Here is a 26,821-nt window from a genome sequence, read left to right on the forward strand (position 1 = left end):
AAGAGAAAGAAAATGTAAACAACAGTTAGGCTTTAGTTTAGAAAGTGGGTTGATTTTTTTGGGTTTTTTGGTTATTTTAGTCTAGGGTTAAAAAGTTTGATTTGGAAAGAGTTTTTGGCTTTTTTGTCTCTTCGATTTTTTTGTGAGAGAAAAAATATAATAATTATGAATTGTATATAATATTTTATCTTATTAAACTAAAATATCTATTTTATTTTTTGTGATTATTTTAATCTCCAACCCACCTAAACTCACCTCCCAAACAATGGCTTAAAGTCCCGTTGCTCTGTAATAGCCAGAGGTTGATGTCACAAAATTCTGCACTGGTATAAGGATTACAGGTCTAGTTGTGATTGGTGATGGGTACCAAATAAGTCTATCAGCTTGGTACTCTATTTGTAAACAAAAAATTCTAGAGAATGAGAGAGAAGAGAGGTCAGAGGAGAGATAATAAGTGGTTGATTGATTTATTAACAATAAAAAAAAAAAAAAAAAAAGGAGAAAGGAGAGAAGAAATTGAATTTTGAATTGTATTTTAAAAACTAATTAACCAAAGAAAATTTTCAATTTTTTCATCTAAATCATGTTTTAAAAATCAAACCAAACACTACCTTTATTTTCTATCGACTCAATTGAATAATAAATTATGATAAAAGAATATTTATAATTTTTAAAATTGTAAGAGATAATTTATATTTTAAATAAAATTTAAGAAATATATCTATAATTTATCTTAAATCTTATTATTTAATATACAATTTGACTTTTTGAAATTTGAATGGAATAAGGATACATCAGCAGCACCACATTGGAAGGTGGGAACACTGGGCCATCCATTAACCCTTCCTAAATTTGCATACAAAAAGGTCCACTCCACTCCTATATCCAATATTCATTTCCACCGACAGTGACAATCAAGCAAAGAATAGAAGATGGAAGCACTACTACATACCCAACAAATAAATTTATACCTATAACCTATACAAAGCCGTGTTCATAGCACTAAATGTAAGCAAATGAAATTTCACCATCAAAAGCAACTTTTACATGAATCGGCTTTGAATAATTCTAGAACTGTCGATGTCTTGCATTAATTTTATATTTTTGTGTATGTATGTATGTTTGTTTATTTATTTGTTGTTTTATTGTATGATTAAAATAACAATTTTGCATAACAAGAACATATAACTCCATTACAAAATAAAACATAAAATTTATATGAACAAACAAAAAATAAATTTTGTAAAATTGTATCCATTCATATTAATTTTTAGGAAATTTTGTGTAAGATGTGTTCTGTATATACATTGTTATGCATTTTTTGTTACATGTTACGTATTTTTTGTGAAAGACGTTACATAATTTTTAGTAGAGTTACGACAATTTGTTATTTAAAAATAAAATTATGTGTTTTTATGGTAATATTAAACAAAATGTGTAATTCAATTTTGAATAATAAATTGTCATAATTTAATCAAAAAATTATATAATATTTATCACAAAAATAATATATATATATATATATATTTATATAAAAAAATACCTAACATGTATATAATACACATTTTACAAGGGATGTGTATCAAAAGGATTTTCAATTTTTTATATTTAAGTTTGACAAGATTTTTTTTGTTTTTTTGAACGAAAATAAAAAGGATGTTATGTGATATCGTCACTGCATCCATGAACTCTAAATTTGGAGTAGCCGATTGTCGGCCAGATTTAACACAGCTCATAGTAAGAGACTCACAATTAAAACACTAATGGAATGTAGCAACATGCCACAGAAGAGATTAAAATAGATTGGAATACCGCACAAAATTTCAAAGAGAGCTAACTAAAAAACTCAACTATTTTGTACCTATTAAGATTCGAACCTAACTCAATTCAAAGAATTATTTTCTCCACTAGCCCACCACCCCTCCACCCGTGCTAAATTTGACAAGTTGACACTGAGAACATGCATTGCAAAGTATGGATTAATAATGAGTTAGAATATGGAAACCAGCTAGCGCTTGCGCATGCATGCACCCATTAAGGACTTGATGGATCCCATACCTCCCCACTTTCATTGACTATTGATCTCGCCAAAATGGGTAAAAAAAGGTCCACCTAAGTTTTTATTTTCTTAAATCTCAATCTTTTTTTTTTTATTTTTTTTTATGATTGAGCGTGCGGGTCAATTTATATACACCTTAATTAATTTTAGAATTCACGCAAAGCGCTTCATTCGCATGATCCCTCTACATGAATCAGGAAAATCTTGGACAGATTTTGCGAGCGTGAATTAATCAATATGTTTGATTTCAGTTTTCTAAATTCAATTTTCTAGAAATTAAATTTTTTATTTTTCGTTTTTTTTATTTTTAGTGAATAATTTTTTTACTTTTTAAGATATACCTTACTTAGATGTATCTAAATAGTAAAATATTTGTAAAAAAATATTTTTAAAAATTAATAAATACACAAAAATATACTGAATTATTGTATTTTTTTTTTTGGTATTTAGCGAATTTTTTTTTAAAAAAAAATCACAAATATTATACTTTTTAAGTGTATTTATGTTAGGTGTGTTTAAAGATTAAAAAATTACTTAAAATATTAAAAAAAAATTTGTTGAAAACAAAAACAATACGGAAAATAAAAAAGTAAAATATTCTAAAAAGTGTCTTCTGAAAACTAAAACCAAATAATCTTAGCATCTAGTAAAAATTAAATATGAGACCATGGAAAGAGTATACGGCCAAGCCCTAAATTGCACCCGTTAAACCAATTAGTTGTGGGTATATTGTTAATTTCCCAAATTCATTCATGCATAGTTATGTTTGGCATAGTTTATAAGACTGTTTATAGCTTCTTTGTTTTTTTTTTTATTTAAAAATTTTATGTCAAAAAATTTAGTACAGTTTATGTTTACAACTTGTGAGGTATAAATAACTTACAAAAACTTAAAAGGGTTAATTGAATTTATTTAACATCCTTGTGATTTAGTAGGGATCATCAAATAGCTCGCAGGAAAAAATTCGGTATTACCCAACCTGTCTTCCAGTCCGCTTGATTGTCTAGTCCGTTCCATCCCATAGAAGATGATTTCAGATTTTAAACAAAGATTTGAAACCCAAGTCTGTCCATAAACCCGGCTCGTACAAGCCAGCATGGATAAATCCAGCCCGGTCATCTTATTAGCCCAACTCAAATTATCTCGTCCAAAAAAAATTAATAATATCAACAAAAAAAAAAAACACTATTAAATTCAATTTTAATCCATTAAAATCAATATTGTCCATTAAAAAATATATTTGACAACCCATATTATCCTTATAAATTGTACTTTAAAAAAATACACAAAACACAATTTATTAAAATTGAATTTGATAGTGACTAGTGAGGTGATATATTCTAACTCTCAATTTTTTATATATAACATTGTCATTGTCACAATATGTTAATTTGGTGAATTTATATTTTAATTTGATTGTTTTAATAGTATTAATTAATTTGATGATATGAATTATTAAAAAAGAAAAAATAAATGCGTAGAATATAAGTCTAATAAAAAATGTATAGTCCGGTTTAATTTGATTTTGGCCAGTAAGATTTAGGATTATGGGTGGAACATGATTTTAATTTTTTTAAATAAGTCTGGTCTGGCCCATACAAGCCTGTTAATTGGTTAAAATCCGAAAAATTCATTAATATATGGGACATGGATACAATAATTGTAGGCCGGGTAAGCCGGCTAATCTCATTGATGACCCAAATCAGATTTAGAGCTAGAGTACTTTGAATTTTTCTAAAAAAATAAATAAAATTAATACAACAGGAAGATAATTTTACCCTCATTTTCTTCAAATCTAAAATTAGATTAATATGCTATTAAAATAAATTAAGGATTGATCTAAAATATGAAATATAATTAAAGATTGATTTAAAATATAATTCAATAAAAATATAAAATAAATAAGAATTAAAAATTAATCTAAACTATAATTAGATTAGCATTTTAGGAATTACAATAAATAATTAAGAATTTAGAATTGATTGTGATATAAAATATAATTAAATTAAAATTAAAATAAAAAGTTAAGAATTACAATAAATAATTAAATATTTAGGATTACTTGTGATCTAAAATACAATTAAAATAAAGTTAAGAATTACAATAAATAATTAAGAATTTATAATTAATTGTGACCTAATTGAATTAATTTAGGCATTCTAAATTAGATATATGATAGAGGAGAGAGAAACAAAATAACAAAAAAAATATAGGGTTTAATAGTATTACAGTCATTTCACATTTATCGTTAACGGTATTACCCGCTACACTTTAGTCCAAAAGCATATGGAGATTTTTTAACTATATTTGAACTATAAGGGATAAAGTATTCTGCCCTCAAATCACAAAAAGGTAAAATAAATTTTATCTAACTTAAAATACTAATTATTGAAAAGCAAGAGCCATAAATAAAACTTATATAAATTGATTATTGGGAAGTAGCACATGGGATACTTTCAATTTCTGTTTTGAATTATCAACTGTTAACTTGTAAAAACAAGCCCATAGTATTTGTGGATAAAAATTTATAATAGTTGATAATTTTAATTAAGCATGTTAAGTATTGGTTGATTTATGTATTTTGTTAGATATTTATGGTTTACTTGATTTTGTTGGTTTAAATGATTCTTGCAAATTACAGGCTATACTGAATAGTTTGGATGGATATCATGAATGAAATGATTTTTTTTTCCTCACATGTTCTAATATCCTGAATGAAATGGCACTAACAGACATTAATAAGTAGGGATGATTTTATATCCAATCTAATGATTCAAGTACCTTTTGCAAACAAATAATGAAGAAATTGGTAAAAAGAATATTTTCTATTCACATTGGGCTGTAATATTAGTTTAGCCACAAAATTTAGATACATGTTGCATACAAATAGAAGATTGTTACATGAGCTTTATGTTAGTAATGAAAGATTTAGTAATGATTGTTCTGCATTTAACAATGTTCCTTATAACAAAAGACTTTAGAAAAACTGATAATTGATTCATCATGGGAGGTTGCTTCTTTGATATGTTATTTGTCATTTGTTGCCAAATTCATTCATGAAGTTGGGCATTTTTGGGTCCAATTCTAATGTTTTTTTTTTGTTTTTTGTAGATGACTTTGTTGCGTGGACTTTCAGAAAAATATTTTGGTGTATGGAGAAGAAATTATACTTTTGTATGGAAGTAATACAATATTTTTGTCGTCCCCGGCTTTTGTGCAGTTAACTATTACTGATACAGAAAAATGTTGGCAGCCAATAGATAATTACTAGCATGGTACATAGATCACCTTTTGTCGCCGTACATATATATGATTTTTTGTCGTGGTACATAGATGTACTTTTGTCTTGGTACATACATCACCTTTTGTCGTGGTACAGATTACGATGTTAATTTGTACCATGCCAAATGGTCATTTCACATGGTAGTAAATGTAATTTTTGTATATGGAAGGCTTTGCTTTTTGTATGATTCTATATTTTGTATGGAATTATTATTTTAGTTTGGACAATAGTTGGCTTGTATGTACTTGGACAGTTAAAGTTATTTATTTTTTTGTATACGGATGCAGATTGTGGAATGATTGATAGTTTATGTATCATTTTATTTATATATGTATTACAGTTTGCATAGAATACAGACAGGTTATGGACACATTATAATACTTGCAATAAAACATAATATCATGTTTTTGCCGACTAAACGTTTTGCAGGGAAAAAAAAAAAAAGGTTCAAACATTTGGTAACTAAACATTTTGTAGCCAAAAGAAAATCAAACATTTTGTAGCCAAAAGAAAATCAAACATTTGGTGACTAAAAGTTTTGTAGCAAAAAAAAAATCAAACATTTGGCGACTAAAATATTTTGTAGCTAAAAATAAAAACTGATGAATAAAAACAATTTTGCCGACTAAAATTTTAGTAGCCAAAAATGTGGGAGTTTAGGCAACTAAATTTTTAGTAGCCAAAACAAATACTATTTGCCAACTAAAATTTTAGTAACCAAAAAAGTTTGACTTTAGGCGACTAAAATTTTAGTAGCCAAAACATTAATATTTACTTTAGGCGACTAATAAATTTAGTAGCAAAAAAACTTTTTCCGCGACTAAATCTTTGGTCGTTAACAATAATTGAGGCTTTTGGCGACAAAAAAATTGGTTGGCGAAAATGTATTATTTAATTAATTTTCCAACCTTTTGGCGACTAAATATTTAGTCGGCAAATGAATACATTTGGCAACTAAAATAAGTTTAGTTGCCAATTTGATTTCCCGACCACTCTTCGGCTACTAATTTTGCGACTAAAAAATTTAGTCGGTAAAGCCCATAGTGACTAAAAATTTAGTCGCCAAAAGTGAAAATTCTTGTAGTGGATTGTTATATATCATACAAGTCAAATGGAATTTTTTTTATATTTTGTTTCTATTTTGATAGACAAAAATAATTGAATTGGCGACCAAAATTTGGTTTGATTTTTCCTCTTTTGGCCACCAAGTGATTAGTCGGTGTTTTACTATTCATATTTGGCGACCATAATGTTGGGAGGCGAAATGGTTACATTTGGTGACTAAATAATTAGCTGGTAAAATTATTGATTTTGGCAACCAAAGTGTTTGGTCACAAATAAGTCTATTGCCGACTAAAGTTTTAGTCGCGCAAACATTACTTTTGGCGACTGACATTTTTGGTTGGCAAAATATCATTTTTGGTGACTAAAGTATTTTAGCTACAAAATAAATTAGTGGCGGTAATTATATATTTAGCGACCAAAAATTTAATTGGCAAATACAACTTTTTCAAACTAAAAAATTTTTTAGTCGCTAATTATTTTTCCCTACTTTCAATTGGCAACCAAAGTAGCGATCAAAAAAATTAGTCGCGAATAACTTGTACCAACTAAAAATAGACTTTTACTTACTAAATTTTTACTCGGCAAAAGTACGATTTTTTGTAGTGCAACATGAAAGAAAATTTACTGCAACTGTGATATCATAAGACCACTAATATCACCAACTAATAATAAAATTACATGGGTAACCAACCATATAATATTTAAATGTAATCACTTGTTTTAAAATAATTCAATAACTGACACGTACAAGAATTTTGGATTGCGAAAATTTTGACACGATTTTAGATGGTGAGATTTGGACACATAGATTCTCATGGCCTAATTTTTATCATATTTTATGATTTTTTAAAGTGAAAAAATGTTTAATTTTTAGTCCAACCAGAAATGCATAGTTTGACTGCATGATTGTAAATTTATGATAGCAATAGTGCAGTACCACTGTATCAACATTTTTACGTGTCAACTTACATGCAATAAGCAACCATTAAAAACTACAAGATTATCGTATCAAAAAAAAGATCTTTCTCTCTCCAGAAAGAAAAACATAGTGACAATAATATGATTAGGTAGAGAAAATTATAGACCACAATCTCCAACTTTTTCTTCTCCCCATTCAATCATCTAGTACTTCCCAATAATTTGCACTTACATAGCCCTGTACAAAATAAATAAATAAATAATTTATACATAAAATTAATAAAAAATAATTCGACTAGTTTTAAATATTTATTACACTAACATATATATTAATATAAAAAAATCATCAAGATAATTTATATTTTTAAAATGTTACCATCATATCATTTTTATCATAAATTCTGTAAACATATAGTTTTTCTTGGGCTTATATATACAATTCCATCTCAGCTACTCTCCATTATCAAGTCATCTTGTTGCATGTTTTGATCCATTCAAAGCCTCACTGGTTAAATCTCCATCATAAAGAGTAGAAAAGATGGGGATTGCTAAGTTGGTTGGTGTAATATTAGTAGTGATATTAAGTGGAATGAGAAATGGAGCATATGGTCTGAGCATGAGTTACTACATCATGAGCTGCCCATTAGCTGATCTAATTGTGAAGAACACTGTCAACAGAGCTTTGCGATCTGACCCTACTCTTGCTGCTGGTCTTATCAGAATGCATTTCCATGACTGCTTCCTTCAGGTCCTCTCTCTCTCTCTCTCTCTCAAGTGTACATATATCGACCGATACTTACAGGTTTTTTGATCTCCTAATAAAAATCACACGCGTATCAGCTAGTTTGTAGCAGACTTTTAGGTGAGAAAAAAAATAAAAACTAGAATTGATTACGACTTTTAGGTGAGAAAACAAAATTGTAGTTTTTCACCATCTAATTTGAATGAACAATAAATAAAAATAACCACATGTGTCTTTTACTTTTATTTTATTTGTTTTATATTTAGAAAGATAATTTGAGTATTACAAATTTTTTGTAAAGAGGAATTTTGATTTCTCCAAATTTCAACAGTTTTGGCAAGAAACGAAACAAGAATTTTAAGCGATTTCTCTTCATTTCTCATCCTTTCTCATGCCTTTAATCATCCAAATAAGGGATGAGAAGCTTCTTTCTCACCATTTCTTTTATTCTTTCACCAAACCTTTCAATCTGAAAAAAAGCACCTTAAAGTGAGAGAATATATAATGTCTTTCAATGATACCTTTCAAATTTAAAAAATAATTTAATATTACAATTTTTATTAAAAACTCCAACATTTTAAAACCTTGATATAATAAATTCATCAGTAGTATATCTTTGCTCTCCATTGTTTATTTACTAAAACTTATTGTTTAATTTGTCTTTCTTTCCCTCTCTCTGTGTATAATAATATTATAGGGATGTGATGCTTCAGTTTTGATTGATTCAACAAAGGATAATACAGCAGAAAAGGACTCCCCAGCAAATTTGAGTTTAAGAGGGTATGAAATTATAGATGATGCTAAACAACAGCTTGAACAACAATGCCCTGGTGTTGTTTCTTGTGCAGATATTGTTGCTATGGCTGCCCGCGATGCTGTTTTCTTTGTAAGTTTTCCCCATTCCAATTCTCTCTAATTTTTTAAAAATTTTAATTTTAATTTTTAAATTTTGGCACAGCTTGTATCCAATCTCTTAAGATTGGCGGAGTTCAAACCTGTGCGCTCATCACAAGCCACGAGTCATACTGTGATGGTTTTGAATTGTTCATTTATAGGCTTTCGTGTGTAGATATTTATGAAAAAAATAAGATTGATCCAATAATCATAATTACTTGATTTCATTATGTTTATTTAAAAAGATTGATGATGTATTTTTAAAGTTACTTATTGCCATTTTTATTTTTTTTAAACAAATATAACAAAATCACATAATTATAATTAGGAAAATGACTTGAACCCCCACAGGAAGCACCCCACGACCCCCTCTCTCTCTCTAATTTGCCAGTTTTTTTTTTTTTTTTCATTTTTTTCCTTCTCCTCTAATCACCAGTCCCCACGTGTGTGCGGGGTGGTGGGAATGGTGATTGGAGGGGATCTCAACCACTTCCCTTATAATTATCATATTACTTTGATATTTTTTCGTGCGTGATGGGTCGTACAAAACCAACTACTCAAATCATGACAGGGAAATTTGATAGCCCCCAAGTCCAAACCGAATGCTTGTGCAGATTGGAGTGGAGCCTTACACTTTAATTTTTAAGCTCTATGCACAAAGGATAATCCTACACATATAAATGGATTTGTTATCAAATTTTCTGACCACTAGTTTCAAAAGCAGTAGGATCCACACGTAGGAAAAATTGTTGAGAAGTCTATTTGTAGAGAGTTGTACAGCATTAGGTCCAAGGATTACTTTATTTTGGTTACAAGGAAATGATTAATAAATTTTTTTGGTAAGAATAAAAAATTATTGTTTTGAAGAATAATTTTTCTATTTTACCCAACGCCACTTGGATCACTGTTTGCCAAAAAATCACCGAGAGGTGGTTGACGATGGCTGGTGGTTGAGGTGATTGTAATATGGATAGATAGATAAATTAGGTAGACAAATAAGTAACACGTGAACAGATGGGTAAAATGGTAGACGGATAAATAAAGGTAATACGATCTTTCAAAAGATTAGAGCTTGAAATTATTGTTCAAAAGTTTCAAAATTAGATTTATGTCCCGAGACCATATAACCTAACACTTTCCATGTATAAATGTGCATTTTGAAGGTATTTATTTATTTATTTTTGCTATCATTAGGCAGGGGGTCCAGTGTATGAGATACCAAAAGGAAGAAAGGATGGAAGAATATCAAAAATAGAAGACACAAGAAACCTCCCTCCTCCTTTCTTCAACACCTCCCAACTCATCACCATGTTTGCCCAACATGGCTTCTCTGCTCAAGAAATGGTTGCTTTATCTGGTAATTTATACCTATTATTATTATTATTATTATTATTATTATTATTATTATTATTATTTTAGACTCGTTTTGAATAGATGAATTTGATGAAAGGGATTTAAGTTGAAAATTTTAAGGAGAAATTATTATTATTTATAGCATGTTTTACTCACTTTGAACTCAATAATTTTCAAACAAATGTCGTGTGGGAAACCATGAAAACAAAAAATGACAAGCTTAAAAAATAATAAAAACTAAATTTAACTTGATATGTTGCGACAAGGCTTTCTAAGAGTCAAGATCTTCTTGGGTTTGTTGGATTCTACTTTTTAACTTTTTTGCTTATCTTATTAATGATAGTGACCTTATATTTGAAGCCACACTTGTTATAAAATATGAATTTTATATATTAAGAGTAATTATCAGTGAGTTTGAAATAAAATAAGACATTTTTTAAAAATAAAGGTGTGTGCTACAAAAATTAATAACTATTTTAAATTTTATTAATTAGGATAACACACTCCTTTACAAGACTCTTAAAATATCATTCTTATAGTTTTCTTTTAATGAAATACAAATTAAAGAAATATACAAAATTTATATGTGTACAAAATGACATAATTATATTGAGACTTATTATTTTAATTACTTGCATCATTCTAGTAAAAACCTTTATACAATTTATTTTTTGAGCCATTACTTGAAAAGAACTCACTTTCCAAAAAAAAAACCAAAAAATCGTTTTGAATCTTTAAAAAAAAATTCCACACAAAAATAAAAGTGAGTTGTTTTCAAACTTTTATTTCTTTTTATTTAAAAAAACAAAGCAAAAAAATAAAAATACAACCAAACATAAATGGGATTTTTATTGATAAATCTCATTTATAAGTGTTTTAACCCAAGAAGTCCATGAAGGAATTTTTTAATCCATTTAGTCCCATGTATGTATAGCTTTATTCCATAAAATCATTTTTCTTGATTTACACTATTTTCTTGGACACTTATGCCCTTATATTTAATTTTGATACCCTTATAAATATTTTTTGAACGGTTAGCAATTTTATGATGTGAACATTCATATTTTAAAATTCACATTGGTAGGAATGTAAAATGGGTCCGTGGGCGGCCCGAAACCAGTCCGCAAGCCGGGGCGGGCTCGGCCCGTTGACAATGTGAATATTCACATTGACATGTTAACATTTACATTAATAGAAGTGTAAAATTGGCCTGCGTCCCGTGGCGGCGCGAAACCCGCCCGCGGCCCATGGGCGACCCAAGGCGGGCCCGGTCCGGCCCGTTGACAATGTGAATATTCATATTGACATGTTAACATTCACATTGATAAGAGTATAAAATTGGCCCGCGGCCCTAGGCAGCCAAAAGCCCGCCCGCGACCTGGGCGGGCCTGGCCCGACCCGTTGACAATGTGAATATTCACATTGACATGTTAACATTCACATTGATAGGAGTGTAAAATTAGCCCGCGCCCCGTGGCTACCTGAAACCCGCCCACGGCCTGTGTGCGGCCCGACGCGGGTCCGGCCTGGCCCGTTGACAATGTGAATATTCACATTGATAGGAGTGTAAAATTAGCCCGCGCCTCGTGGCTGCTTGAAACCCGCCCACGGCCCGTGGGCAGCCCGAGGTGGGCTCGGCCCGACCTGTTAACAATGTGAATATTCACATTGACATGTTAACATTCACATTGATAGGAGTGTAAAATTAGCCAGCGGCCCAGGACGAGCCCGACCCGGCCCGTTGACAATGTGAATATTCACATTGACATGTTAACATTCACATTGATAAGAGTGTAAAATTGGCCCGCAGCTCGAGGCGGGCCTGGCCCGACTCGTGACATTGTGAATATTCACATTGACATGTTAACATTAACATTGATAGGAGTGTAAAATTTTCCCGCTGCCCGAAGCTTGCTCGCGGCCCGAGGTAGGCCTGGCCTGGCCCGTTGACAATGTGAATATTCACATTGACATGTTAACATGCACATTGATAGGAATGTAGAATTGGCCCATGGCCCATGGGCTGCCCAAAGCCTGCCCGCGGCCCGTGGGCTGCCCAAAGCCTGCCCACGACCCGGGACAAGCTCGTTTGGGTCCAGGCCCGAGCCTCGGGTCGAACCGATGGGCCTAGGCCTAGCCTCAGGCTTGGATCAGGCTTGGGCGGGCCTGGCCATTTTTTTTTAATTATTTTTAATTTTTTCTACTAAAATTTATTATTTTCCACAAAAAAGACACTAGGCCTCGGCACGGGCCGGGCCTTGGACCGAGCCTTGAATGGGCCTTAACCGGGCCAATGGGCTCGGCCGGGCTTCAAAGTGATGGCCCAGGCCCTAGCCTAGGGTCTCAGACTAGGCTCGAGCCCGGGCCAGGCCTACTTTGGGCCGCGAGCAAGCTTCGGGCAGCAGGCAAATTTTACACTCCTATTAATGTTAATGTTAACATGTCAATGTGAATATTCACAATGTCACCGGTCGGGCCAAGCCCGCCTCGGGCTGCGGTCGAGTTTCGGGCCGCCCACGAGCTGCGGGCCAATTTTACACTCTTATCAATGTGAATGTTAACATGTCAATGTGAATATTCACATTGTTAACAGGTCGGGCCGAGCCCACCCCGGGTTGCCCACGGGCCGTGGGCGGGTTTCAAGCAGCCACGAGGCGCGGGCTAATTTTACACTTCTATCAATGTGAATGTTAACATGTCAATGTGAATATTCACATTGTCAACGGGTCAGGTCGGGCCAGGCCCGCCCCGGGCCGCGGGCGGGCTTTTGGCCGCCCATGGGCCGCGAGCCAATTTTATACTCTTATCAATGTGAATGTTAACATGTCAATGTGAATATTCACATTGTCAACGGACCGGGGCGGCCCCGGCCCGACTCGAATTTTTCCGGGCACCCACGAGGATCGACATGGGCCAGGCCCCTTCACATTGACGATATGAACATTCACATTGACGGTGTGAACATTCACATTAGGGGTATTTTGGTAATTATGTCACCCATAGGACTTATTGAAACATAAGAAAATAATGTGAACTAAATAGAACATAAATAGATAAAAAGGGTATTTTGGTCTTCTTATCTCAAATAAAACCTAATGGAATAGCCAAAAAGAATATAAGTTGGATGGAATAAAACTCTTAGAAAGCAGATTTATCAAAAAAGCTCCCAACATAAATACTTTTCCTTTTTTTTTTATTATTATTTTATATTTCATTTTTTTTAAAATGATTTAGCCTTGGGAAATTGTAGGGGCACATACACTAGGAGTAGCAAGGTGCTCATCATTCAAATTTCGATTGAGCAATTTCGATTCAACTCACGATACCGATCCAACCCTAGACTCGAACTTCGCCAAGACATTGTCAAAAACATGCAGTGCCGGTGACAACGCTGAGCAAACCTTCGATGCCACCAGAAACTCCTTCGACAACGATTATTTCAATGAGCTCACGAGGAGTTTCGGAGTGCTCTTCTCCGACCAAACCTTATATGCCAGTGCCAGAACCAGGAGCATTGTCAATGCCTATGCGATGAACCAAGCAAGATTTTTCCTCGATTTTCAGCAAGCGATGGTGAAAATGGGCTTGCTCGATGTTAAAGAAGGTTCTAATGGTGAAGTTAGGGAAAATTGTCGCAAGATCAACTGATAAATTTAGATAACTCTTTATTAATCAAAAGATCAAATGATGTCATTTATGTAGACCTATATATATGTAATGTGTGCGCTTAGATGAAGCATTATAGTTGTATTTTTCATTTTTGTTCCATGTTATATAGTAATAAGCATTGTTCAATGAATGCAGTGTGTTTCAAATCATTTCTTGGTGTCAACTTCATTATTCTAATCTTGTGAGTAAAAAAATTCATTTCCTTAGTTACTAATTTAAAATGGCTTTTGGATTAAGCTCCTCTCTAATTCTATAGAGATCTCTAGTTTAGCCCCCTAAAACATCACTCTTAAAATTTAGAGAAATTTCATTTCAGTATAACTTTAAAAAAATATTTACATAAACTTTACAATAATAAAAAATAATTTTATAAACTTTATCGTGTATTTGAAATTATTTTTTAAACTTAACACTAAGCTGTTAATTTCCCTAAATTATCCATTGACTTGGCTGTTGTCTATTACTTATTGATTTGTTTAGAAATCAACCAATTAACATCTAACCCACTAAATTTAAAGGTCATGTTTTAAGAATTTTGGGATCAATTTATAGATTTGGTGTTATGGGTATTTCGCAGTAATTGATTATCTATTTTCATGAATTGGAGATCTACCAATCTTGCTATTACAGATGAAGAGATATACATGGCTATTCACTTTTTCTTTATTGTTGGATTTGTTGGTGAAGTAACCTTTTAACTAAAATATGAGATAAAAAATTAAAATATTTAAAAATGATTTTGGTTTTGTACAATAAGTTAAAAAAAAAAAAAAAAAACAAAGAATCTTTAACTTTTCTTTGTAAAATTTTTTTACTTTTTAATTTTTTTAATAACTTTTTAAAAATGACCTTTTAACTAAAATATGAGGTACAAAATCAAAATATTCAAAAATGACTGATTTTGTACAAAAAGTAGAAAAAATAAAAAATAATCTTTAACTTTAGGGTATGGTTTTTTACTTTTTAATTTTTTTTAATAACATTTTGACTATTTGAGACTATTATCAAATAGGGTCGTAGGCATTCAAAAATAGAGATCAACTTTAGCTAAAGAATTGGTAATGTTTCCTACTTTAATGAGTCCCAAAATATTGAAACTTGACCTACCAATAAACCTGGTCAAAGCACTTCCCCAGGCTTGAATGCATAAAACCTTGTTTATAGCACAATTGCAAAAACAATTGAGTTGTGTCTGCAATGACTCCAATTCTTGATTCCTTTTTACAAGGTGGCACAAAAGACACCCAACCCTAGAATTGATTTAATACAAGCTTAATGATAACACAATACCTACACAACTAAAATGCACAAAAAAATACAGTTTTTATTGTAAAGCTTATTATTCAAATGATTTCATAAAAGTGGTCTGCACAAATGGCCCAAGGCCATTAGCTGACATACCAGACAAAAAGGGTCAGTCAAAAACAAATAGATAGATCAACAAAAGGAAAAGTACATTACAAAAAGAAACTATTAAAACCACCATAACAAGAGGCATTATGAATTTCAACAGATGAACTAGAAAATTTTTGCATATCAGAAACTTTTCAAATTCAAAAATGGAACTACTGCTTGAAACTGCTGCGCATATAGCAAAAAAGTTAGTGATTTTTTTTTTTCTTTTTTTTTTAAATTATATGTTAGATATGACAGAGCTACTATTAACCATTTATTCATGCAGGCAAAGACTCGGATACTTTCTTTCCCATTGTCTTGGCATGCAACCTCTCCATGAACTCTGGATTGGCTCTGAGTCTCTCCTTCACATATGAAGTTCGAGCCTCCTCTACAAGCTTATTAGCTTTTCCAGCTTCCTCGATCAGGGCAAATAAAGTCCTTAGACAATCCTTTCTGTTTTCCTCCCGATGTTCAAACCTGATGAGAAGACAATTATAAAAATTTCCCAAACAAATTATTACATCTGTCACATAGCATTCACACAGTCAAAAAAATACATTTCAAAGAAGGTGCAGTCAGATCTATTATCATGCCAAACAAATAATTAAAAACATCAAATGATTCTCCCAGAAATGAACAAAATTAAACGGTGTTTGGCAACAACAAATCATTGTTCATATTTAAGGAGTATTTCACCAACTCTCTGTTCGATTTAACGGAAAACAATTTACTTCTCGAAATGTTTTCGGTGTAAAACGTTTATAGGTAAAATAATTTTTGTTCTCTTATTTCGTGTGTTTGGCTGCCACAATGAAAACAAATGTTATGGTTGAAGGATATGATCAAACAATTAATGGACATAAGATTTGAAAAACATGAAAGAACAAGAATTAAATATATTGAAGGTTGACGAATGAAGGGTGGTCGCATAGAATAATGCTTATTTGTGAGTTTGAGACTGAAATTGAACACTGAAAGCTGTAGAAAATTGGTCCAACATGCGACACTAGCATGCCTGAGAGACTACCAGCCTAGATATCAAAGTTTTCAGTTGTAAGCACTGGTGACGAATGACAGTATGAGCTCAAGGCATATAAAATAACTTAGGGCTTCATTCCCATAAATTATTTTTCATTCATTCAGCATAAAATCATTCACATTAAAAATATTTTCCTCTCATTTAGTTGCACACATAGGAAAATAAGAAGAAAAAAAAATCCAGAAAATGATTTACACCCAGACAAACAGTGTAAAAGAAATCACCAAAACTAAGGGATCTGTAGATCATGAATACCATAAAATTCTATGCATATCTATAGCTATTAGCCAGTCAATTTGTGGACAGAAAAAAGAACCAAACAGTAAATTTTTGGACTTACCTCTCACTGGTGATTGTTAGCTCATCTTTCCCTGAATGGTACCGTTTTCCAACTAATTCTCTCAGACGACGAAATTGATGCTTTGAAAGCCCAAGCTCTTTTACAGTAACCGACAACTTCACTTTTCTGTTTTTCGGGTGCCATGAGTCACCGCCTGGAACAAAGACAACACGTGTTTGCCACCGAAGAATTGGCCCCTCCCCTGGGGAGACATCTATTTCCTTTTTCTTGTTTGGCAGAGCAGTATCATCAAACTGTGCAGGCCCCTCTGTCTCCATCATCTCAGCACATTCCACAACCATCTTATCTTCAAATTCCTTGAAAAGTTCATAACCTTTTTCAACTTCAATCTCCCCCCTTTCAACCATATCACCAATCTCGTCGAATTTCTTCTCCACTTTCTGCTTTACTGCATCTGAAAAAAGTGCATCAGAAGGAAACTGAACACATGCGTTACAGAATGAATTACATACCAGCATAATTTCATATATATCTGACATAATCCAGAAAAACTGTTTTGAAGGGAAAAAGTGAATATTTGATGACTTACACTAGGTGCTCTTAACAATCTAATCTATAAATTCCAAAATGTAACTAAAAAAAAGAAAATAAAAGGAATTGGTTAGACAACATTAAAGACATCAACACATCTTGCACACATTAAAAGGTCATTCTTCCAATAAATGGGAAGTGTCTTTGCACATAAACATGATAATATTTCAATTATCAAACGACTAAGTTTCTTGCACACATCTAATTCACATAAAGCATAAGGCTTCCATGATCTATGAAAATGCCTCTCAATCAAGTTAATCCAAATTCCCAAGGGCACACTCCATGTAACCAACCAAATTGCTTGGCGCTCTCAGTAAGATGAAGGACCCAAAGCACATAGCTAAAATAACTGGTCTAGGAAAAGAGCAATCAAAAGATCAGTCCCCCCAAATAACTCCAATAGAATCCCATCAAATTGTTTGGTTGTCAAACCCAAAAATTAGACTGAGAACAGTCTTATTCCATGTAATATAAAAAATTATAAATAGAATCAAATTTGACTATTAGCAGATAGGTATCTCATTAGTTCACCGCTGCTGCAAGAAGAGCTTATGATGGGATTCAGGGATAGGCTTACGGGTGGCTGAACTTTCTATTCAAAGATCCTTGAGTTATTTTTAAGAAACAACCCAAATAATATCCAACAAATGCACAAACCCACAAAATGGTCATTCAACTTCCTATCAAGCCACCAAAATTCCAAAAGAAGAAAATATATGATAATACATGCTTAGTTTTAGCTTGGAGGTTCCCATTTTTTTTCCCACTTTTTTAATGGTATGTGGACCAGGGCAAAGCCTTAACTTTAGGATGAACCTTGGCCTTCTACATCAACTAACTAGTACCAAAAGCTATAACGCCTTCATGCTTTAACTACTGCTCTATACACCATTCGAAAAGAAGTTCAAGTAAAAACTACAAAATCATTTAGTGATTCAAGGACAAGCAAGTCCGCTAAATCTCCCCTACTAAAAAAGGGGTAGAAACACAACCAAATCCAGTTTCCCATTTCTTCCATTAATAAGTAGGGCTCTATTCAAAACCTCCATTCTATGTGTAATCATAATCCTTATAGCCAGTGCCCAAAGAAACAAGAAATTTACTTAAAGTGGAGGTGTGCCTAATATTGGCCAATGTTTACCCTATTTCATCATGCATTCTGTTTTCAATTTGATATATTTTTTTTTCTTGCAGCATAATTCACAATCAGTAAATAACACCATAAGATGACTTAGACTTCATAAAGAGGCATGTACACTCATCATAAAAGCTGACAGTATTTGTCAAAATCCAACTAAATCAATATTAAGTAGAATGTGCGGTATTTTCAGTGAAGGAAACAGCATGGAAGGAATTTGATTTCCTTCATTACTACTTTAAGATAAACCTTCTAAATATTGCCCTTTTTATAAAATATTCATCCTCCACGCAGCTCTTGTGTAATTACGGCTTATTCTTCTACCCACTATTCTTTTCCTTCATCCCACACCCAAGGCCCTAAGCTTTTGTGTAGGCATTCATTTAAAACTGAACAAACCACTTGCATGTAGTAGAATGGAAACAAGGTACTCATGACAGAGGCAGTAAGTAATTATTGCCACATAGTAGAGTTGTTACATGAGACTCATATGACAAACAGAGGCAATATTGATTTGACCTCCACAAGCTTGTTTTGGTTTACAGAAGATCTCTAGAAAATTTTCCAACAAATAAAACATGTTGCTAGCTTTGTAACAAAATGTAATAACCAAAACATAGATAACAAGTGGCAATAGGAAGAACAATAGGCACGATTTAATAACAAAAAAGAGCTTCTTGTGCTCATTTTGGTTGGAGGAGAATCCTAACTTTGAGGGGTTGGAAGAGAACTATGATATTCTCCCTTTGATTTGAGACTCTTGGAGGAAGAGTATTAGAAGGCTTAGACTCCTTAGAGCATGATTTGAGCCTTAGATTTTATCCTTGGACATATCTGTAATTTTCTGGCCATATCTCTCTCTATACTTTGAATTTTTTATGAAACCACCACCATTAGAAACTAGACTCTCGGGATTTCAATTTGGCCACAAAGTTTGCCCAAATCCGAGTCTGGACGACAAGAATCTGCCCATTTGAGATCAACACACTAAATCTACCTTGGCCATTGGAATTTGGACACTCAAAAGCCCATGACTACTTTTGTTCATTTTGTTTTTTTATACTTGCAAGGCTTATGGGACACATACCACATGATTCAAGACCTAAATGGCACATACACCTTCGGAAAATATATGGAAACGAAAGGGGGAGAAAATGAAAAATAAAGTATATCCACATATACATTGATGCCACGCATATCTATGTGCCCTAAATTTATATATTCATATACGTGACAAATAAAAATATAGTTATTTGCATCGTATCCCCGCCATTTATGTATCTTTTTTTTCCTTTTTTTAATTATTGCCATGTGTCCGTGCAAGACATGTATTACCCAAAGACAAAAAATGTCTCCCTACAAGTTCATCATGAAAGGACATCATGATTCCTATAAATAAGCGTTGAATATATGGTCCGAATTCAATCCAAACAAATTACTCTAGAGAGCTTCCAATTTTGGAGTTTCTTGAGATCATTGTTCCTTGGTCAATGGTGTCCATTACAATATTATCTTCCTATTAAACATGTAGTTTTCATTCCACATTAAGATAGCCATTAGTCAAATTAGTACGGGGCCATTGCTCCCTTTTTTGAAATTCTTGTAGGCATTGCTAAAACCTTTACCAAAAGTAGTTTCAGCCTTGTCCAAAATTACAATATATACATATATAGATGCATAAAATTAGTAAATGACTTGGTATTAGTTATGCAACAAATTATGTGACGTATATTATTTGTTGCACGTACATAAATGCTACGATGGTTTGAACCAATCATTTATAAATCCATATAGAAAAGCAACATGATGTCAAAACAAGAGTACAAGCAATGCAGGTCATAAAAAGACAGCAAAAGATTCCTCACATGAAACTTCTCGAGGAATCTACACATCAAAATTCAAATCTATCAAAGTAATGAAAGAGAAACAATTACAACAATTAAAATACGACATTGCATACATATAGCAATGAAATTGATTGATTCAAACACAATACCCATGTGGGAAGAACTAACTACTTGGCAAGAGAAGTAAAGGATACAACGACATATCACATTTTCTTAATCAGTTGTTTAGATTACCCAAAATAATATCACAAGCATATAAGGATATACCTGGGAGGAGCTTGTCCCAGCTAAGCATGTCCTCTAGAATTGCCTCGCACTCCCTCGTGTCCTTAAGAAACCCATGATCAGTTGCCTCCTTAATCATACCATCCCACTTCTTGTCATCCATATTGAAGTATTCATCTTTCACCATCCTCCTCATCACAATATCCCTTGCATCATACAAATCATCAATATCTTCATCAGTCTCATACAAATCCTCGAAATCAGATTCGAACTCTTTGTCCTTAACATCATCCAGTGGCTTCATCCGAAGTTCATCCATCATCTCATCATCAGTTTCCTCATGCTTTGCTGTTAACTTCCGTGCCAAAATTGCTTCAAGTATGGAAGGGAGTGCCTCTTCATCACCTTTGAAGTACTTTTGTATACGCATTTTCAGCTCTGCAACCACCATAAAACAAATCAGAGGTTATTAGTTTGCAAAGACTTGGACACCTCAAAATCACGCAGACTTGTATTAAACTGCAAATAAAGGAAAAACAAAACCCAGCTCATAAATAATATATGCATACATATGCATACAAGTACATATCAAAAAACTGAAAAAGAAAACAAAATTTTGTGTAATGCAATGTTTGGTAGCCAAGAAATGCAAGACATGTACATACACATATTCATCTATTCAATTATATAAAGAACACAACTCACTTGGCAAAGCTATGTCACATATACTTTCACGCTCAAATTACCCCAGTATAACTGCTCAAGTTTTTTATTTCAAATTTGCTTCAGTTTTTTTCTTTTTCTTTTTTAATTTCACCTCAATTCACAAATATAAATAAATAAATCTCCTCTTTCAGCCTTCTAGTATATGTATAGCATCTATGTCAAAATTTGAACCCAATTACTGCATTGTGCAACAGGATCATTTACTTAGCCAGAAAATTATAAAGAAATTGGGGTAGAGAAGGAATGTTTGGTCACTAAGAAAATGTAAGGCAAGAAATACATGATTATGAATTCTAGATTTTTCAATAATTGAGGGTTAGTAGTCAAATTGAGTTCTTAACTTTGTGGAAGCCCAAATCATTGAAAGGAAAAACAAACAAAAAAGCATTTTCTTCGTTCTTTTCGTCACAATTTCGCACCTTTGTTGCTGACATCCTCAATATCGACGGAGACATCCTTCTTCTTCTTCATCTGGGTGTTGGGCACCAAGCTCGTTTCTTCGGGAAGAGGGTTAGGGTTAGGGTTTTGATTGGACGAATCGCTTTCGGATGAGAAAAGCCTCCAAATCAACCTGGAAGAAGAAGAAGATGAAGAAGAAATCGAGGGAGAGAGAAAAGAAATGGGAGATGTGTCGGTGATATTGGAAATTGGAGAGAGAATATTGCGAGCAACATTCCTGAGAAGAAGAGCTCCTCCTCCTCTCATGGCGATTATCACGGTTTTGCTTTGCACTCTGCTTTCTTGGTTAGCTAGGCGAGTAGTGAGCTGAGCAGAGCAGAGTCGAGTCCTCGTCGTGCGAGGGTATTCTTGGTATTTCCAATAACTAGGGTTTTGCTGTCCCTTTTTTTTTTCTTTTTTTTTCTTTTTCTTCTTATGGAAGGCTGCCACTAGAGGTGACCACGAATGGAGTTCGGATTCTCGGCCGCCCTTCCCGGCGGTCGTTCCAGCAGTCCCCCAAAACGACGTCGTTTTGGGGGTTTTTTGATTTTTTTTTTTTTTTTCTTTCTTCTTCCTCGTTGGAAAACCGAACCAGAGGGAGGGGAGGGGAGGGAGAGAGAGAGGGGGAGGGGAGGGGAAGGAGAGAGAGGAAGGGAGAAGAAGAGGGAGCACCGGACTGGAGGGGGCCATAATCACCGGGGGAGGAGGAGGAGGAGGCGGAGGCGGGCCGGACGCGGAGGCGACGGCAGATCGGGCGACGATCGACGGCTGGCGTGCTCGACGACCTGCGACGGCGAGCTCGACGACCTGCGGACCCCAAAATCCGGCGAGCTCCCCTCCCCTCCCCTCCCCTCCGGCGAGCTTCCCTCCCCTCCCCTCTGCTCTGCTCTGGTTCTGCGAAAAAAAAAAAAAAAAAACGGAAAACCCCCCAAAACAACGTCGTTTTGGGGGGGCTGCTAGGAACTGCCGCCCAAAAGGGAGGCTGAGGATCCAAATTCCCACGAATGAGGTCAGATGTCATTTTATTCGTCGTTCGTTTAAAACTAAGTGAATTAAAAAAAAATAATTTACATCTATTTATAATTTGACAGATGCAGATTGAGTAGGCCATGCAGCTTAGTGAATGGATATGATCAATTTGACAATTTAGATTTTATAAATTTTGAATATTTTTTTAAATTATAATTCAAAACTTTTACAACCTCTAATAACTAGTAATCTGAAAAGATATGTATTATTTTTCTATAATAAGTCATGGTACCACGCATGTATATTTTTAAAATATTATTTTTTATTTTTACAAAAATATATATTTTATTATCTCTACTATATGTTGTTACTTGTTAGCATTTTTTTTTTTTTTTTTTTTTTGAACTTTATCTATGAGTAGATTAGGTTTATGTAGGTATGGGCTAGTTAATTCGCCATCCGAACCATATCAGCTGTTTTTGAAACATTTCATCCGCATCGGTCCATCGAAAGACACGCTTCTGCCCAAAATTAATCGAGTTGAGTCAGTTTGGTTGAATTGATCGGATTGAACGGATCCATGATCACCCATAGCTGCTCTTTGCCCCACCCTTTTACTTTGGTCCCCTACTTTTTTTGAACCCCTACCTAGAAAAATAAGTCTCCTCTATTTTCTCTTTAAATCTCCATCTTAATATCAATTATACCCCTAACCCCAAATCCAAATCTAAACCCAATTCCTAGCCCTCAACCCAAATCCTATCCTCACCAATTTTGGCAACCACCGCCATTATCTCTAGTGGCCAACCTGCAACCCCTTTCCAGCATTTTGCATCCTAGGCCTAAGTTTTTCAAAAATTGGTGAAGACAGTGGCAATGGCAGCTGCTTTAGGCGATGATGGCGGCAATGGTTCGCAATTTGGGTTACGATGGGAAAAAGAAGAAGAAGAGAATGAGGAAGCGGCAGAACGAGCTTTGTGCAGCGTTGAAACGAGAGAAGATAGAAAGGGAACTCCAATTCAATATCTAAGACCACACCGCTTGAGAAGAACCCCCTAATCTCTCAAACGAGCTCTCGATCGGTCACCAAGACCGTTAATAGCTTGTAAATATGGAATTGCCGGGCTCGAATATCAAGTCTGTCGTGGGCATCGCAGATCTGAGATTGAAGAGAGAAAGAGAGAATGATCTAAGATTCGAAGCCAACCTTCTGCAAATTCTAGAGAGAGAAAACTTTAAAGAGAGAGAGAGAGAGAGAGAGAGAGAGGACACCAAGTATGAGAAGCTAATAGGGAGATTGGAATCGGTGGTGGTGCAGCTCGAGGCACTGTTCGCCGAGTTCTGGACTAGGGTTCCCCTAGAGAGTGACGGAAGGGTTGTGATGCTCAAAAGGTTAGTTGGAGGGATTGGGGTTAGGGTTGGGATTGGGGTTGAAAGGATAGAAATGCGTCAAAAATGAAAATTGGTGTTGGGGTAAAATTGTAATAAAAAAAATAGAAAAAGTGGGGGTCCTAAAGAAAAAAGATAAGGGCATTTAGCAACTTTTCTTTTTATTTTTCTTTTCTTTTCTTTTATTGTTTTTCTTTTTTTCTCAACAGTTGATGGATTCCAAATGAATTTATCAAATGTGTATACTATCATTTTTTAAGATTAATATGTTCATAACAGTCCCTTGATTTATTGGATAATAATTTCAAATAATAGAATTTGTCCATAATTCTATTCGAAAAATGTTTGGTAGCTCAAATTTTTGTGGCTCAAATGGCTCAAATCTGTCAAAACGACGTCGTTTTACACTCAAAATCTGTCAAAACGAAGTCGTTTTGACAGATTTGAGCCATTTGAGTCACAAAAATTTGAGCTACCTAGCATTGTCGATTCTATTCTGCTCTATGATGCAAACACAATTAAAATTCAGTCAATTTCATTCGTCAAACTAGCTTATTGAAATTCATTATTCATTGAAATACAGGAGGAAAAAAAACAGAAGCAATAATCTAGGGAAAAGAGCGATAATGTAGGGAAAATAATACAAAAAAAAATTCTCAAATACAAAAAAAAAAAAAACAAACAAACAAACAAACTCTTACATAAGCATTATAAAATTTTCAATACAGAAATAACTTTTACATTATAAATTATCCACAAGAATGCTCGTGGAAAAATAAAAACCAAATTTATAAACACATAAGCATCCGGCACTAACAAGAAAGAGTAGTTCTCAAATAATGTACTATTTAAATGACAAAATAAGAACAAATCCAATAATATGTTATTGTTATGCCTAGTTTGGGGTGTTCTAAAAAATTCAACAAGTCAAAAAGTTACAAAAAAAATAAAAAAGTTATCACTATTTCCAAATTAAAAATATAAAAAAAATAATATCCATAATATTTTAATCAAACCAACTTCACATAGTTTTCGGAACTGGCTTGACCCCTTTAGTACCGTGACAGGGAAAAAAAATTACATATATAAAATCACAAAGTTGGACGGTAATGCTGGGCTCGTGGGGGCCCATCACCGGTCTCGTTTTGATAATCCGAACCGTTCAATGTGTAAAACTCGTCCAGAACTATATACCTTTAAAAAATCACGTTGATCGAATATCACTAACTACATGATCAAATCAATTTTGAATAAAAATGAATGGTGTTATAATTAACAGTTGATAAAAAAAAAAAAAAAACTAACACGATCAGATAGCTATCGATATCCAATCAACGTGGTTTTTTACGAGCATATAGTATTCGATGAGTTCTACACATTGAACGGTTTCGATTAGTAAAACGGGACCTGTGGTAGGCCCCCACAGACCGAACAACATCGTCCAATTCAAGCCCGAAAAGAAGGCAATCATTTCCCATCTCCTAACTAACCCACTACTCTGCCCAACCTGTAGACCTACTCCACTAACTTCTTCTACACACTTATTTATATAATTTTTTAATACACATTTTTTTGTAAAAAAGTTAAAAAGTTAATCCAAATATCCATCTTTTTTTCTTAACATTTAGGTCAAGTTTGGCATGATTAAAAAAAGACAAAAAGTCAAAAAGTTACTATCCTATTTAAGTCACATCATCTTATTTAAGTCACATCACCTCTCTAACACATCACTTCAAACCCAACCCAAACCCAACCCATATTTCATAAAAAGTCAAAAAGTGCACTTATTTAGTCTTCCCAAACTAAAATGCAAAAAGTGCACTTATTTATGACACCCCAAACAACCCCTTAATCTAATTATTGGGCCCTTTAATTTTTGTCAAAAAAATGATATAAAAATTAATTGATGGTACTCTACAAAAATTGTGAAACCTCTTTATATGAAAACTTACATCCTTTTTTATGGATTGCTTCAAAAAAACTATTTTGATTATTACTTTCATCTATTATTTGATTTTGTTCAAACTTTCTTCTAGGGTTTAAGGTTTCAAAATAATTAAAAACAATGATGTTGATGATGAGGGTGAGTTTTGGTAGGGTGGATTAGAGTTTTGGAAGGAGAATGAAGAAGAAAAAGAAGACGAAGAAGGGAGGAAGATACAGAGATTAAAATAGGAATAACGTGTAGCATGAGAAGAAAAAAAAATTATTTTAAAATTTAATATGTGTTGTCTTTATTAGTAAATTTATATTAAGATATAATAAAAATTTACATTAAATATATTGAGACATATTTTGAATCCAAATAGAACCGTGAGAATCAGTGTGTATTTAAAATTGTGAATTAACGAGTTGTGTTGCGAAGAAAAAATGGAAAACATAAACCTATTAACATGACTTGTTAAGTATTAAGCCTCCGTTTGGGAAGTGGGTTGGCTTTTTGGCTTTTTGATTTTTTTGGCTATTTTAGTCTGGGCTAAAAAGCCTGGTTTGAGAAGGGCTTTTTAGCTTTTTTGGCTTTTTGACTTTTTGGTGAGGTGGCCTCCTGTTAATTTACCAAAGTGCCCTTGATCCACATGTACCTGTAATTCAAAGATTTTGGCATCCACGTCAGCTTCCCAAACGGTCCACCAATGTTGTTTTTTTTTTTATTATTTGTTTTTTATTTTTCTCTTATTTTCGATTTTGATTTGCCGTTTTTTGCTACTTTTTTTTTTTTTTTTTTTTGGGTTTCGATTTGGGTATTCTACTTAAATTTTTTTATTTTTTATTTA

General features: G+C 33.3%; 2 protein-coding genes across 2 annotated transcripts; one reads left to right on the top strand and one right to left on the bottom strand.

The window, feature by feature from the left end:
* Window positions 1-7,387: 7,387 nt before the first annotated feature.
* Window positions 7,388-14,132, top strand: LOC114294658 (Peroxidase superfamily protein). The gene is made up of 4 exons (XM_028238787.2): window positions 7,388-8,073; window positions 8,765-8,953; window positions 10,156-10,318; window positions 13,565-14,132. The coding sequence occupies exons 1-4, from the start codon at window positions 7,864-7,866 to the stop codon at window positions 13,960-13,962; spliced, it is 960 nt and encodes a 319-aa protein (XP_028094588.2). The 5' UTR covers window positions 7,388-7,863; the 3' UTR covers window positions 13,963-14,132.
* Window positions 14,133-15,304: 1,172 nt separating this feature from the next.
* LOC114294657 (uncharacterized) lies at window positions 15,305-22,596 on the bottom strand. Its single transcript, XM_028238786.2, has 4 exons — window positions 21,671-22,596; window positions 20,568-20,963; window positions 16,761-17,175; window positions 15,305-15,858 (listed from the first exon to the last, which is right to left on the bottom strand). The coding sequence occupies exons 1-4, from the start codon at window positions 22,377-22,379 to the stop codon at window positions 15,657-15,659; spliced, it is 1,722 nt and encodes a 573-aa protein (XP_028094587.2). The 5' UTR covers window positions 22,380-22,596; the 3' UTR covers window positions 15,305-15,656.
* Between the last annotated feature and the right edge of the window lie 4,225 nt (window positions 22,597-26,821).

This window comes from Camellia sinensis, chromosome 1 (genome assembly GCF_055761805.1).
Source record: "Camellia sinensis isolate YWXY chromosome 1, ASM5576180v1, whole genome shotgun sequence".
NCBI lineage: Eukaryota > Viridiplantae > Streptophyta > Magnoliopsida > Ericales > Theaceae > Camellia > Camellia sinensis.